Below are 15,114 nucleotides of genomic sequence, written 5' to 3'. Positions count from 1 at the left end.
AGCATTATTTGTAGCTGCTAAACTCACCAAACATCCACACGTCGCTGGCTGAGGTAAAGCGTCTGAAGTTGATGGACTCTGGAGCCATCCATTTGATTGGCAGTTTCCCTTTGGAAGCTGAAAACCCAGTTAGCAATCGACTGTCAACATTTTAGTAGGGTGAAGTTTCCCCGAGGTGCTGATCAGTTTTGTATTTCCCACACTAATGGTTAAAGTTAGGATTGGTGGGAAACTTTTCCCTGGAGTTCAACATTTTGATAGCCTGCAATAGCTTTCACAACCAGCAGATGGTGGTAAAACATCAGCCTGGAAGCCGGTATGTTTGTACCATAGACATGGCATCATTGTATCTGTCCCATTATGGCGCTGCCCATGCTAAAACAGGCTTTTGGGCACTAGCGTCCTCTATCTCTCTCTGTGGTTTGTACCTTTGTAGTAGGAGGAGTCTTCCATGTAGCGTGAGAGCCCAAAGTCTCCCAGCATCACACAGTCTGTGGAAGACACTAGCACGTTCCTGGCAGCAATGTCCCTGAGGAGATACACACATACACCATGAGTAGGAATCATGGAAAACATGGGGATTTTGACAGCGTGGCACCAAAAAATATATTAGAAAGTGTCAAAAACATAATATTATATTGCCTCTGTAAAGCTGTTAAAGTGGGTGGTGGTCTTACCTATGGACAAAGCGTTTGCTCTCCAGGTAGGCCAAAGCTGTGCTGAGCTGATGGGAGAACAGGATCAACGTTGATAGGTCCAGGTTGTACTTCCTTACTTGTAAAAATGACCTCAACTGGAAGAGATTAAAACATCGATAAGATACAAGATATCCTCTTTGTTTTGACAGAGATAGAGGGATGACAGCAGGAATGATAGAGAAACTTTGGACCTGTTCCCAAATGTGTTCGGTGTTAATTTATTACAAGAATGACAAGAAGTCCAACAACAACTACTGTAAGTACTGATCCAAATATACTCTTGGTCACCTCACCTCTCCCATCGTGCACAGCTCCATGATAATCCACACTGGGTTTTCTGTGATCACACCAATCAGCTTCACTATGTGGGGGTGGTCGAACTGACGCATGGTCACTGAGGAACACATACATCACAAAAGGGTGTGAGGATTTCACAGAACAGTTTAGATCAAGTGGAAAGAGAAAACGCTCCCTGGGATAGGTCTAACACAGTCCCTCAACAGTCTGTGAACCGTGTAAACCCAGCGAGCAAAGAAACCTGAGAGTACAATAAGGCAGCATGTGTGTGTGTGTACATGGCAATCAGCAGCAGCTGCAGTCTTCATCAGGCCCATGACAGCGACACAGCACTACATCTCAGCATACTCACGTGCTTCCTGAAGGAACTTCTCGCGCACGCTGTCCGACGTGCAGTTCTTGCATGTTTTAATGGCCACGTTTAGAGTGGGATTCTCCTGGAAGAGAAATTAGAGAAAATATTGGATTTGTTTGTGTGCATTACTGGTAGTGGATAATATCATGACAATTCAGATCATAAATAAGAGGCCAGATGTGTTTAGCTAGACAGTAACAGGGGTGGAATTGAAAGGAACACGTGAGGACTGAGGGTGAGAGGGGAGCTGCTAAGGCTGCATTTAGCCAGACAGTTGCAGTGCTATTTCTTTGTTACAGTACTATTTACCGGGCTGTTGTAGACTCCCTGGTGGACGTCTCCAAACTGTCCCTCACCGATGCAGCGTCCCAGCTCTATCCTGTCTCTCTGGATCTCATAGTCCCTGGCTGGGGAGGGAGAGTTAGTTACACTGACTCTCATAGTCCCTGGCTGGGGAGGGAGAGATAACTCCTGTTAGTTACACTGACTCTCATAGTCCCTGGCTGGGGAGGGAGAGATAACTCCTGTTAGTTACACTGACTCTCATAGTCCCTGGCTGGGGAGGGAGAGATAACTCCTGTTAGTTACACTGACTCTCATAGTCCCTAGCTGAGGAGGGAGAGATAACTCCTGTTAGTTACACTGACTCTCATAGTCCCTGGCTGGGGAGGGAGAGATAACTCCTGTTAGTTACACTGACTCTCATAGTCCCTGGCTGGGGAGGGAGAGATAACTCCTGTTAGTTACACTGACTCTCATAGTCCCTGGCTGGGGAGGGAGAGATAACTCCTGTTAGTTACACTGACTCTCATAGTCCCTGGCTGGGGAGGGAGAGATAACTCCTGTTAGTTACACTGACTCTCATAGTCCCTGGCTGGGGAGGGAGAGATAACTCCTGTTAGTTACACTGACTTTTACAGGGTGAATGACTCACCACTATGCTGATCTGTGTGTGTGTGTTGATGAGGCCTTTTTTGGTTGTTAATAATAACAGCAAGATGCCTTGGCTGTGTTTTCACTGCAGTAGATGGTAATACTGTATGAAATACTGTATTTATCTGTATTAGGCAATTCACACCCACCACCAGGCAAGGACATGCACACTACAACAGAAAATGATCAGGATGTGGTGATGTCAACAGACATAGTACTTGATATATTTGGTTCCTCCCTGTGGATTTCAAATTACAACAGGCTACCACTTTGGTTTGATTGACTGTATCTATTTGAGTCCTTTACCAGACGCTCTTATCCAATTAAGATGATTGCACAATCTCTTCAGACAGACACCTAACAAACAAAACTAAATTATAAATGGAATTTCACATCAAAACGTTCAAGCAATGGTGAAATGAAAGAAAAACCAAGGAAGAAACACATCAACATGAAAAATAAATAAATAAGCCAATTGAACAATCACTATTGAAGACGCATTGAACTCTGGTACTGAATGGATGAGATTGCTTCATCTCACAGCTAGCGAGATATTTTACTTGGTTTCAGCAAACAGTATTAAAGTGATAGTTCACTTCAAATTCAACATTTTTCAGGTTTGAATGGAGTGAAAAACACCAGAACCCTCTAAGCTGATGAAATGTAACAATTCCGATCCATTTGGGATGGAGGCCTAAGGCTGAATCTGATAAGTCTGTCAAACTTTCATTTTAGAGGGAAATGATTTGATTTTAAGATGACCAGTAGGTTACTAAACCTATGAAATACCTCCAGTAGATGAGTTGAATGGGCCGTTCTAGTACAGTACACAAGCACAATTACAGACAGAAAGCAAAGAGACAAACAGAAAGAGAGAGGCAGCGTTACCTTCATCTACTCCATAGCTCACTGCTGGGTGGTTAGGATAAAGAGAATTGGCTTTTAGAAACCATTTGCAACAGAACACGACAAACACACGTTAGAAAGTAAGACCGAGGGGAATAGATGTTATGTGGTTTATATGGTTTTAAAAGAACCAACTTGTGAGTGTACAGAGCTGGGTGTCAATGGGGAAAAACAGGTTATCCTGTAGAACAAGAATATGTGCTAGAAAGCCACACGTGTCACATTAGATCTTGATCATCTAGAAATGGATTATCTTAGGCTGCCTCTCAGATGGCACCCTATTCTAATCCCTATGGGCCCTGGTCAGAAGTAGCGCACTAAACTGGGAATAGGGTGCCATTTGGGACTCAGGGCTATTTATTGGGTATTAGCCCAGTGGGACTCAGTGGGACTCAAATCCCCATGTGGTATGAAGAAATCTACAGATGCTGGATGGACCACTTGTTTGAATGTAGAGAGCTCTGGTCTCGAGTGTTAGCATGCAATGGGACTCCTCCGTCTCCATATACAGAGCTCCTTGTTACAGAATAACTTTTTGTTTCACAACCAGACTGTCTTGTTAGTCAGCTGGCCCAGACCACTCAACAACCTGGTGAATTAGCTGCACTCTATTTCTCTGTCCCAAATGACACCCTATTCCCAATACAGTGCACTACGTTTGACCAGGGCCAATAGGGCTCTGGTCAAAAGTAGTGCACTATGTAGGGAATAGGGTGCCATTTGTGACACAACCTACACCACTGCAGGGGCTATTGTGTTCCAGACTCATATGATCCCACGAGACCTGGCATCATGGCCACCAAAGAAAGACCTGGGGTTACTGGAGACATAAAATTACAATAACTAGAACGGAAATTAAAATTAAAGTCAAGGATGGCGGCTATGGGTGTACCATGGTCTAAGGTGCTTTGTCCATTCTAGTGATTATAACTCTATGACTAACTCATTCTTTCACTCCAGTACACTCAAAGGGCACTTGTCTCTTTCAGTCCTGATGACTACTCACTGACATGACTATTCCATATAATGAACATTTGTGACAAGTAAAAGGATTTCACTGATGATGTACTACTAAGCATTCCATAGATATTTTCATGGACTATCAGTGAATCATAATGGAACAGAATGCGTGTCTGATTTGGACAGCATCATGACAACAGGAATATAAATGAATGGAAATGCTGGGAAATGAAAGATCATCAATAAGAATACGTGACTATCCAGTTACAGTACGTGTATAGACTTACACCGTCACCATGACAACCAAACATTGAGTGTACCAGACAATCTAGTACCGTTTCGATAAAGGACACACACAGGCAGCGTGTGTGGGGTATTTGGGAAGTAGAAACTAACATCTCCACTAGCCACATTAATAAACACACAGAGCCTGAGGAAACAGATCACCATACAGCACCCGGGCCACAGTCAAAGGAATTTAGATAAGAGAAGGACGAAGAGAAAGAATATGAGAGAGAGACAAAGAGAGAGAAATCAAAAGAGAGACCAAGAGAGAAATAACAAGAGAGATAAAGAAAGAGAGCTAGAAAGAGAGACAGAGAACGAGAGAAACAAAGAGAGAAAGAACGAGAGCGATAGAGACAAAAGAGAAAAGAAAGAGAGAGAGACAGATAGAAAGAGAGACAAGGAGAGAAAGAACAAGAGAGAGAGAGAGACAGAAAGAGAGACAAGGAGAGAAAGAACAAGAGAGAGAGACAAGGAGAGAAAGAATGAGAGAGAGAAAAAGCTAGAAAGAGGAGATCAAGAGACATATTAGCAGCAGGGCACACATTAAGATCAACATAGTGTATTACTACTAGGGAGCATAGAGCTGCACTTACTTGAGGGCATGGTGTAGGTATCGTCTTCGTCTATAATCTCAGCATAGTCATCCGTCTCTGCAGAAACACAACAGCCTCGTGGTCAAGTCCAGTCACACACTGTCCGAGATGGATACACACAGATGCAGCTAGCTAGATACGTACCCTTCCACACAAGTAACTAGAGCCAGCTGAATATAAACATGCGAGTCAGACAGCAAGTGCTCCTCTGCAAACTCCTACACTGCTGGACACATGGGCGAGTCAGTCTCTCTCTCTCTCTCTCTCTCTCTCTCTCTCTCTCTCTCTCTCTCTCTCTCTCTCTCTCTCTCTCTCTCTCTCTCTCTCTCTCTCTCTCTCTCTCTCTCTCTCTCTCTCTCTCTCTCTCTCTCTCTCTCTCTCTCTCTCTCTCTCTCTCTCTCTCTCTCTCTCTCTCTCTCTCTCTCGCTCTCTCATACAGTACACACAGAAACACAAGCATGTCCGTTATCAACTCGCACAGTTTCAGCCATATCTGTCTGCTCTGTCGGTCTGTCTGATCAGAGCTTAGCAGTACAGATGGGCTTCTTGGTAAGGGAGAAAGAGGAGGGAGAGTGAGAAAAAGAGAGAGAGAAGCCGTTCCCAATCCCCTAGATAAACAGCTTTAGGTGTTTACAGTATGTGAACGGCCGCTTGATGTCCAGTCTTGACTTGATCTAAAATGGTAATACGCTAGTTGTGCCGTCTTGGCTGCTGTTCCTCTTAGGGAAAAACGACCAGCAGACTCTGTGTAGTATGTAGCTAGCCATCAGACGGCCCATTTTAGACAGGAATGCCGCGGTGCCACGGAGCTCGCCAAACTCAGCTCTCTTTATGAGGCCCAGCTGAGAGAGGGCTGGGAGCTGGGCCCTTAAAGATGCAGGCAGACAGCAGGGAATGTAATCAGAAAGCCACTCAGAGTAGGAGTCCCCCCCCCCCCCAATCTAATCTTATTCATTATAATAAAAAAGTCAGAACTGATCTTGCTCTGAGACTCTCTGTGGATACAGTTCCAGAGCGTGGGACAGACCAGACCTGGGGTCAAATTGTATTTGTTTTATTTCAAATACTTTAAACTGTGCTTGATTGAGCTTGCCTGGAGCCTTGGGACCAACAGAATAGTCCTAAAAGTACAAACTCTGTCAATTTGGCACTCCAGACAGGCTCAATCAAACTAAATCGATTTGAATCACAGGGAAGCACTGCAGCTAAGACAGTTTTCATCACATTTTCTGGAAACGTTAACTGTTACATTGTTTCCCTAACTCCAATCAGGTCTATTGCATGATAAGTGCATTACTAATGGCAAACTACAAGCAGATAGATAAAAAACAGATTAATTTAATTTGATTCATGATTCATTTGATTGATATGATTCATGAGTGATACACACACAACACAACCCACAACCCCCTGAATCCCCCATGACCCCAGTGAGTTAGTAGCAGGTGACAGAAAGGAATGGAGGGAAATATTAAAAAGCAAACTTTACCATCCCCACTACAATCCTCTGCAGGTCCAAGGAGAGCATGCCAAACAGAGAGAGAGAGGGGAGGGAGAGAGGGAGGAAGGGAGAGAGGGAGGAAGGGAGAGGGAGAGAAAGAGAGCGAGAGGTTACACACCATAGAAAGATATGAAAAGTATAAAAGACACAGTATAATTAATTCAAAATGGGTTTAATAATTGTTACCGTGACCCACACTCCCTCAAAACAAGCAGGGACTGGGAATTTCACAAGTGTATCCAATCCATTGGGAAAGTATTTTATTTTCTAAGCTTCTACTTTAAATTGAATTAGTCTTTCGTTGGAATGTGTGGAACCTGATTCAGTTTGGTTGAGGGGACAGCCAGAGTAGTGAACTTCAGCCAGCATTGTTCGGAAGGGGGTCAGTGGAGTTCATTGGCTATTCTTAGCATGGGCCACTGTGACGGATAGGAACGTGAGCTAATGGGAAGCTGTTAAACAGCTGAGACAGAAGCGTGGACCAATACGAAGCTGTTAAACAGGTGACAGCGGGCAGGACAGAAGTCACATGTCCAGAAGTTAGTATTGGTTAACTTTGTTAGTTAGATACTTTTTTTGAGACATTATCCTTGTTTAACATTATCCTTGTTCAACATTATCCTTGTTCAAGGGCATAAACTCAGTTTGGCAAAATCGACCTAAAATGATAGGGACATATAAATCACTGGTGTCATTTTAGCCATATAAACAGATGGTTATTAAATTAGATGTACAGCTCTATTAAAGGGTGTCTTTAAGAGTCTGGTGGTCTGATGCTTACAGCATCTTGAACCTGGCTGCGGATCAAACAGATCGCTGCGCCATCAGCCCCGTCAGGCTCTATATACATCCCAAATGGCACCCTATTCCCTATATAGTACACTACTTTTAACCAAGACCCATAGGGCTCAGGTCAAAAGTAGTGCACTATATTTGGAATGGGGTGCCATTTGGGATGCTGCGGATCAACCAGATCACTGCGCCATCAGCCCCGTCAGGCTCTATATACATCCCAAATGGCACCCTATTCCCTATATAGTGCACTACTTTTAACCAAGACCCATTGGGCTCAGGTCAAAAGTAGTGCACTATATGGGGAATGGGGTGCCATTTGGGACGCGACCTCTATTGATTTGCGGGCCATGGCTCGACTACAATCAGCAGACGACACGCTTCCTGGAAAATAAAATGGGGACTCACTGTCTTGGAAAACTGGATCAGTTTCAATGTTTTTTATTTTCAGCCACGTCAGGGATAGGGTATGTACGTCATCTCATTTACTAGACATGTTCCTTCTTAACACAGTTTCTCAAACTTTTCCCCGCCAGGCTAGTTCTGTTTGGCCATTGTAGGTGTTGCTTTGTCAGTCATTTTAGAGAGATTTTAGTGCACTTCACACCAGAACTTTTGTTCAGCTAAAGTTTCATCCCCTCATTTCCCCTAAATCCCCTACACACGTGTTGTGTGAGTGTAGGGGATTTGGGGACAGTGGGGCAGACAGGGTTAGTCACAGAACAACAGAAAGCAGTGTCAGTCGAGTAAGCCAATCAGAGCAGTGGTACCCTTTGGCGGAGAGTCATGGGCACAGAAGACGAAAGGAAGGAGAAAGCGCCTGGCTTTAGCAGGTTTAGGAGGCGTCGGGGTCACAGAGTTCACAGAATCTTCAGCCAATCAGAGAGAAGGATGACAGAGCAGGAGAGATGGTGAGAAAAAGAGACTAATAGTTTTTCTGACAGAAACAGCTCTGGGGTGAAGTTTCTCCTAGGTACAGATCTAGAATCAGCATCCCCTCTCTCAATCCTAACTTTTACCATTAGTGGGGAAAATGCAAAACTGACCCAAGATTAGCCTCTAGGGGAAACTTCACCCAACAGCACAGAACACACATTGAGCAGCAGACAGCATTTGTGTATATGTTAAGGAGTGATAAATGTTGGTGTGATGGTGTCCGAAGCTTTCCCCATATTACAGACAAAATGCTACATATCCATTTACACCTCAGACATCATTACCACTCTGTCATGGCACGTCTGTTATGAAACGACATGAAATACGTCAATAGTAATATGAATACATCTCTTCTTTTCTATACCAACAGGGAAGTCAAAGCCGACAGGGGAACTATAGCCTTACTCAAATTATGGCAATTCTGCATTTCAATCAACAGCATAGTAATAAGTCCTTCACTATTCTATGCCTGATATGGCGGCCAGGGCTAAGGAATTGATTCGCACTTCTACAAAAGGTCTTGTGTACAACTGTACGCTGACACATATGGAATGTATTCAGTTAAATATATTGGATTTGTGTGAGCAGCAAGCTGCTGCTGTCCCTATGGGAATTTCTCTCTGACCTCTTTCTGAGAAATGGCATTGACGGATGGTATCAGGGAGAACTGGTGTAAAAACGGAACTCGGACCGTCAAAATAAATAAAAAACTATCAAGTGCAGAGCTGTGGTGTCATTGTAACACTTCTCGGCACAAGTCTCATATACAACTCTCCACCGCACACCAGGGTTCGTTCCCCACCTTGCTCATGGTTTCTTTCACTTGCCTGTCTCCCCCTCTGATCTTCCTAACTGTCTGAATAAATTGCTAAAACATATTCACAAAAAATAACTAAAACAGTTTCAAATAGACTGAAACTAGCAGCATTACTATTATTACTGATAGTAGTAGAGAGTAGACTTCTCCCATGGTTTGTTTCAAGAACTTTATTTAAACAAGTGTTTTAAATAGGCCTACTATGAGAATATGCCCAAAAATCATCAAACCATATAGTTTGAAACACACCAGTAAACTCTAAACCAAATATGTGAAAATATACTATCAGTGAATACAACACCTCTCAACCTTCATATTACTGTGTAGCTACAATCAAATAATAGTTCCCTATGACTGACTCCCATACATATATGATTCACCTTCTCCTTGAGAGCTGAGGAATCCTTAGATACCCTGTGACACTAACACCCTATGACATTTATTGAAACCTTATGAGACTCAATGACACCCTATGGCAGTTAATGACAATATATGACACTAATGACACCCTATGACACTTTAAAGACACCCTATGACACCCTATGACAGTTAATGACACCCTATGACACTTTAGTGACACCCTATGACACCCTATGATACTTAATGATGCCCTATGACACTTTAATGACACCCTAGGGCACTTTAATGACACCCTATGACACTTTAACGACACTTTAATGACACCCAATGATACTTAATGACACCCTATGACACTTTAATGACACCCTAGGACACTTAAATTACATTTAATGACACCCTATGACACTTTCATGACACCCTATGACACTTTAATGACACCCTATGACACCCTATGATACTTAATGACACCCTATGACACTTTAATGACACCCTATGACACCCTATGATACTTAATGACACCCTATGACATTTAATGAAACCCTATGACATTTAATGACACTCTATGGGGCGGCAGGGTAGCCTAGTGGTTAGAGCGTTGGACTAGTAACCGGAAGGTTGCGAGTTCAAACCCCCGAGCTGACAAGGTACAAATCTGTCGTTCTGCCCCTGAACAGGCAGTTAACCCACTGTTCCCAGGCCGTCATTGAAAATAAGAATTTGTTCTTAACTGACTTGCCTGGTTAAATAAAGGTAAAATAAAAAAAAAATAAAAAATAAAATGACACTCTATGACATTTAATGACACCCTATAACATTTAATGAAACCCTATGACATTAATGAAACCCTATGACATTAATGAAACCCTATGACATTTAATGACACCCTATGACATTTAATGAAACCCTATGACATTTAATGACACCCTATGACATGTAATGAAACCCTATGACATTTAAGGACACCCTATGTCACCCTCTGAACCTCCCAACCTCAGTGCCAGGCTCTCCTCTCTCAGCAGCATAGTAAACAAGCGTCTCTTTGATACCATAATGTCTGACTCTCTACACCCCTAACCTCTGGTCAGTTAACAGGGCTCTGGCCAACCCCTTCAATCAGGCCTTAATCTGTCTGTCACTGGAGCCCCCAGGCTATTAACATTCAGCAGTTCCATCACAGTCCTCTGACATTTAGGAGATAAAGAAGAGAACGAGAGATAGAGATAGACTGGGGACGAGAGAGAGGCAGAGGGATGGACGGGGAGGGAGAGAGCGGGAGAGAGAAATAAGGAGGAAGATAAATAGAAATAGACTGGGGAAAAGAGAGAAGCAGAGGGATGGAGGGAAAGAGAGGGGGGAGAGAGAGATGAGGAAGATAAATAGAAATAGACTGGGGAAAAGAGAGAAGCAGATGGATGTAGGGAAAGAGAGGGGGGAGAGAGATAAGGAGGAAGATAAATAGAAATAGACTGGGGAAAAGAGAGAAGCAGAGGGATGGAGGGAAAGAGAGGGGGAGAGAGAGATAAGGAGGAATAGAAATAGAAATAGACTGGGGAAAAGAGAGAAGCAGAGGGATGGAGGGAAAGAGAGGGGGGAGAGAGAGATAAGGAGGAAGATAAATAGAAATAGACTGGGGAAAATAGAGAAGCAGAGGGATGGAGGGAAAGAGAGGGGAGAGAGAGATGAGGAAGATAAATAGAAATAGACTGGGGAAAAGAGAGAAGCAGAGGGATGGAGGGAAAGAGAGGGGGGAGAGAGAGATAAGGAGGAAGATAAATAGAAATAGACTGGGGAAAAGAGAGAAGCAGAGGGATGGAGGGAAAGAGAGGGGGGAGAGATAGACTGGGAAAGAGGGAGAAGGGGGGGGGGGAGAAATAGAATGGGGAAGAGAGAGGTAGAGGCACCTGCTGCCCCTGTTAACCTCCTCAACCCGCCAATCCCCTCCCGTCCTACCCATCTCCTTAGCACTGACTCCCCCTGCCACTTGCTAATCCACAGGCATGTTAAGGCTGTATGCATCCCAAAAGGCACCATATTCCCTACATAGTGTACTACTACTACTACATAGTGTACTACTACTACATAGTGTACTACTATGTAGGGAATATGGTGCCATTTGGGACACAGATTAAATCTGACCTGGCCCTGGACTGGACTGTTTGTCTCAGCAGATGACGTTTATTATCCGCCATGGTGTTACAGCCCTTCAGCCCCGAATTACTCAGCTTCACCATTACTTATCATGCTGAATTGATTTCCTGTTACCACCACACACACGCCCGGCATCTGTTCTTGCTCTTACAAGAATAATCGGTGGAGAAAGCTTAACATGTCCTGTGATTGCACTAACCATCTATATCTTAGGATCAACAACAAAGACTAGAGCTGACAGAGACTAGTCCTAAATCAAATCAATTCTGCCCGCTTTTCATAAATGGCTAAAGTATAATAGCCTGTTTATCCATCATTGAGCATCATTAAACCCCAATACCCACACACATCCAAGTAAGGGATTTCATGTGATGGGTTCTGTATTAGATATCTAATATGTAATAATATCCAGTGGCTTTACAGATCAATGGACAGGAAGCATCTGGAATTATCTTGACTGGGATTATATTATAAAAAAGCATGGTCATATTTTCTTCCATCAATAGCCCAGCTATATCCAGTAAAAGTCTGCGATGTTGAGGAGGCACAGATCTCTTACCTGAGACAGAGATGGCACGCACCCCGGCGCTCCGGACCACCCCCTCTACTATCCTCTTCTCATTGTTGGGCACCCTGAAGGGTAAAGGTTGGAGACAACATGAGAAACATGAGAAACATGAGAATCAACATGAGAAATTCCCTAACCTAAAACCAGCAAGTAAATCAACAGCATCCACAGCAACTCCAGGAGGATCCAGCATATTCCTGAAAATAATCTCTGGGGCTATGTGGAAAACATCCACACTATGCTGAGTATCATTCTCCTCCACTGAGCCACTCTTCTTCTTGGAGAGTCTTGGAAGGATCTAGTGTGGAGGTGCTGGACCAATAGGAGGGGAATAGGGAGGAGACATTCTGAGAAGATTACTATTTAACAGGATTCTGCCCCAGAACTGTCTTGAGTGGGTTTTTTAAGGAGTGAGAGAAGGTGAGATTGTGGAAAACACCTCTCTAACACTAGTTCTAACTAGTCAACTGATTTCCCTGAATTACCTAATGTCCAGTAATTATAGCATGGAGAGGAAATACAATGGGTGTCATTGGATAACAGAGCTCTGACGCTAGGGGTCCTACAAATAGATTTACTGAGCAGATGTTTTTTTCACGCATTTTTGTTTGTTTGTTTGTTTGTTTCTTACACAGCTCTTTATGTTAACACCATCATATATCATTTTTACGTGAATGAACATTCAAAGTATACCCGTTGACAAATCATTTAGTGTATGGCAGATACTTACTTGGGGATTGAAGGCAGTGCTCTCTCTCCCTCTGAAAATACAGATGAGAGATATTGTTAAGCAAAGCATATACCGTAAAGCATCATCATTTTGAATACCAGAATACTAAAATCCAAGTGACAGTGTTATCTGGAACTTGTCTGTCGGCCTCGCATTAAAAGACCAAAATTGGCTAAAGAAAATTGTGATATATAAAAAAGTATACCGGTTTCATTTAAGGACCAAAAAATTGACAGCTCTACCATATAGATTGCAAAATAGTTGGGAAGAGATTTTTAATGTACCGATTCCATGGCACATGGTTTATGAACTTACACAAAACTATGCGGGATTCCAAAATTTGAGTTTTTTAATTAAAATGATTATCCAAAATTGTTGCAAAGAGACAGAATCATTAGATCATTAAGTTTTGGTACTGTCCATATGTAGCTTATTTTTGGTCACAGGTTCAGGAATGGCTGAAGAAATGCAACATTTATCTGGAACTAACTCTGCAAATAGCACTGCTGGGTGATTTAAAAAGTCATAATCAATCGATCAATAATATACCAATACTCTTAGCTAAAATATTTATCTTTAATGTACAATCTGTTGAATCTATGAGAATAGAAAGGTTCAGAATTTTTGTGAAACATCACAGCACAGTTGAAAAATATATGACAAATAAATAAATAAAAACTGGATCGTGTTCAGAGATAGATGGGAGGGGTTGAGTGGAGCTGAATGATGGGAATAAAAACAAACAAAAAATAGTGTCTGTCAAATGTAACTAGTATGTATAAACTGGGAGTAGAAGACTAAGTGTTGTTGTCCATTAGTTTACTCCAATTGGGATGGTAGGGTTAGGGGAAAATAATAACGGAAAATATATAAAAAATAAATATATGTATATTTTATACATATATTTACCCCAAAAATATATGGGGGATTGGAAATGATGCAGACAATTACATTGCTGGAAGCTAAACTATCGGCAATATTAAATCAAATCGACCCACTAAAAAAAGATGAAATAAAAAGGAAGAGGTGGAGTCGGTCCCGTGTGGCTCAGTTGGTAAAGCATTGGCGCTTGCAATGCTAGGGTTGTTGGTTCGACTCCTACGGGGGACCAATGTGAAAAAGTATGAAAACTGTATGCACTCACTACTGTAAGTCACACTGCTAAATGACTAAAATGTCAAATGTAAAATGAGGGGAAAATCACAAACACAGGAGAGGAGTAGCCTGTTTGAACCGCTCCCCTCCCTCCCACACAGGAAAAAGCACACAGTCCAACTCCAAAAAAGGCTTAAAAGGCCCCTCCCAAAAAACAGATCTCTAATGCTTTACTGCTCGAGAAAAGACTAGGTGTTTGTTGAAAATACCAGATCTCTCTCAGACTGATAAAGGTATTGAAAGTGAATTCAACTACGACTACTAAACATGGCAGTCATGACCAAAACAATACATGATTCCAAATCAAGCTACAACTGGAAACCTTGTAAACAGAAAGAAATCACACTACTGCCTACTGTCATGGTGATTGCCTAATACAATGCAGTCCATTTAGACTCAAATGACAACATCACCCAAGGCAGAGTGAATCTGTGACCGTCACTGCCGCAACGCAATCTTGAAAACCAAGTATTGTCAATAAACACAAACCCTTCAACTACAGTAATAATTCTTAGTAGAAGTATCTTTTTCAGACAGTGTGAGACTTACCTAACCTTTCAGCAGCAAAACAACTCAAACTCAAATGTAGACTACTATCTTTCTGAGATAGTGTGTGTGTGTGTCTTGAAAACAATCTAGTAAAATCAACACAAACACAAGCTATCAAACATACACAAGTTCACTTAGTGTGTTTTTGAGACAGTGTGTGTGTGTGTGTGTGTGTGTGTGTGTGTGTGTGTGAGGAAGATGTACCTTTCTGCGGCCGTATGATGAAGGACTGGGTGACTCCGTTTACCAGGCGACAGTAGCCGTCTATGAGGTCGGCCATGTTTTCAGCTGTGGTGAGTGACGGCGTGGTCACTGTGAGAGGCTGTGGACACAACAGCAGCCCACAAAGAGCCATTATTACCAGCACGGGCAGAGGGACGGACAGACAGACAGGGCTGTTACAACTGTTCTGCTCTGCCTGGGGCTGCCAGCTGCCCCCTCCCATCACACAAACACTGTAGGGGGAACTCCACATTTGTCTCAAACACAGACACACAAACACACACTGCAGACCCACACAAACACACA

The 15,114-nt window shown here is 42.8% G+C and overlaps 1 protein-coding gene across 7 annotated transcripts in view; it reads right to left on the bottom strand.

The window, feature by feature from the left end:
- The window catches only part of LOC139399398 (focal adhesion kinase 1-like), a gene marked incomplete at both ends in the record, with an annotated part of 30,552 nt that extends 15,644 nt beyond the window's left edge, over positions 1 to 14,908 (bottom strand). For 2 of the 7 annotated variants that reach the window (XM_071144800.1, XM_071144803.1), the window contains 12 exon segments: positions 28 to 117; positions 429 to 529; positions 678 to 793; positions 992 to 1,092; positions 1,348 to 1,432; positions 1,660 to 1,757; positions 3,172 to 3,195; positions 5,031 to 5,087; positions 6,520 to 6,537; positions 12,144 to 12,217; positions 12,883 to 12,913; positions 14,791 to 14,908. In XM_071144800.1, the coding sequence (XP_071000901.1) occupies positions 28 to 117; positions 429 to 529; positions 678 to 793; positions 992 to 1,092; positions 1,348 to 1,432; positions 1,660 to 1,757; positions 3,172 to 3,195; positions 5,031 to 5,087; positions 6,520 to 6,537; positions 12,144 to 12,217; positions 12,883 to 12,913; positions 14,791 to 14,908 (913 nt within the window). 7 annotated transcript variants of the gene reach the window in all.
- Positions 14,909 to 15,114: the final 206 nt, after the last annotated feature.

The sequence above is a fragment of the Oncorhynchus clarkii genome, unplaced genomic scaffold (genome assembly GCF_045791955.1).
Source record: "Oncorhynchus clarkii lewisi isolate Uvic-CL-2024 unplaced genomic scaffold, UVic_Ocla_1.0 unplaced_contig_2829_pilon_pilon, whole genome shotgun sequence".
In the NCBI taxonomy this organism is placed as follows: Eukaryota; Metazoa; Chordata; class Actinopteri; order Salmoniformes; family Salmonidae; genus Oncorhynchus; species Oncorhynchus clarkii.
This window is presented reverse-complemented; position numbering and strand designations above follow the sequence as displayed.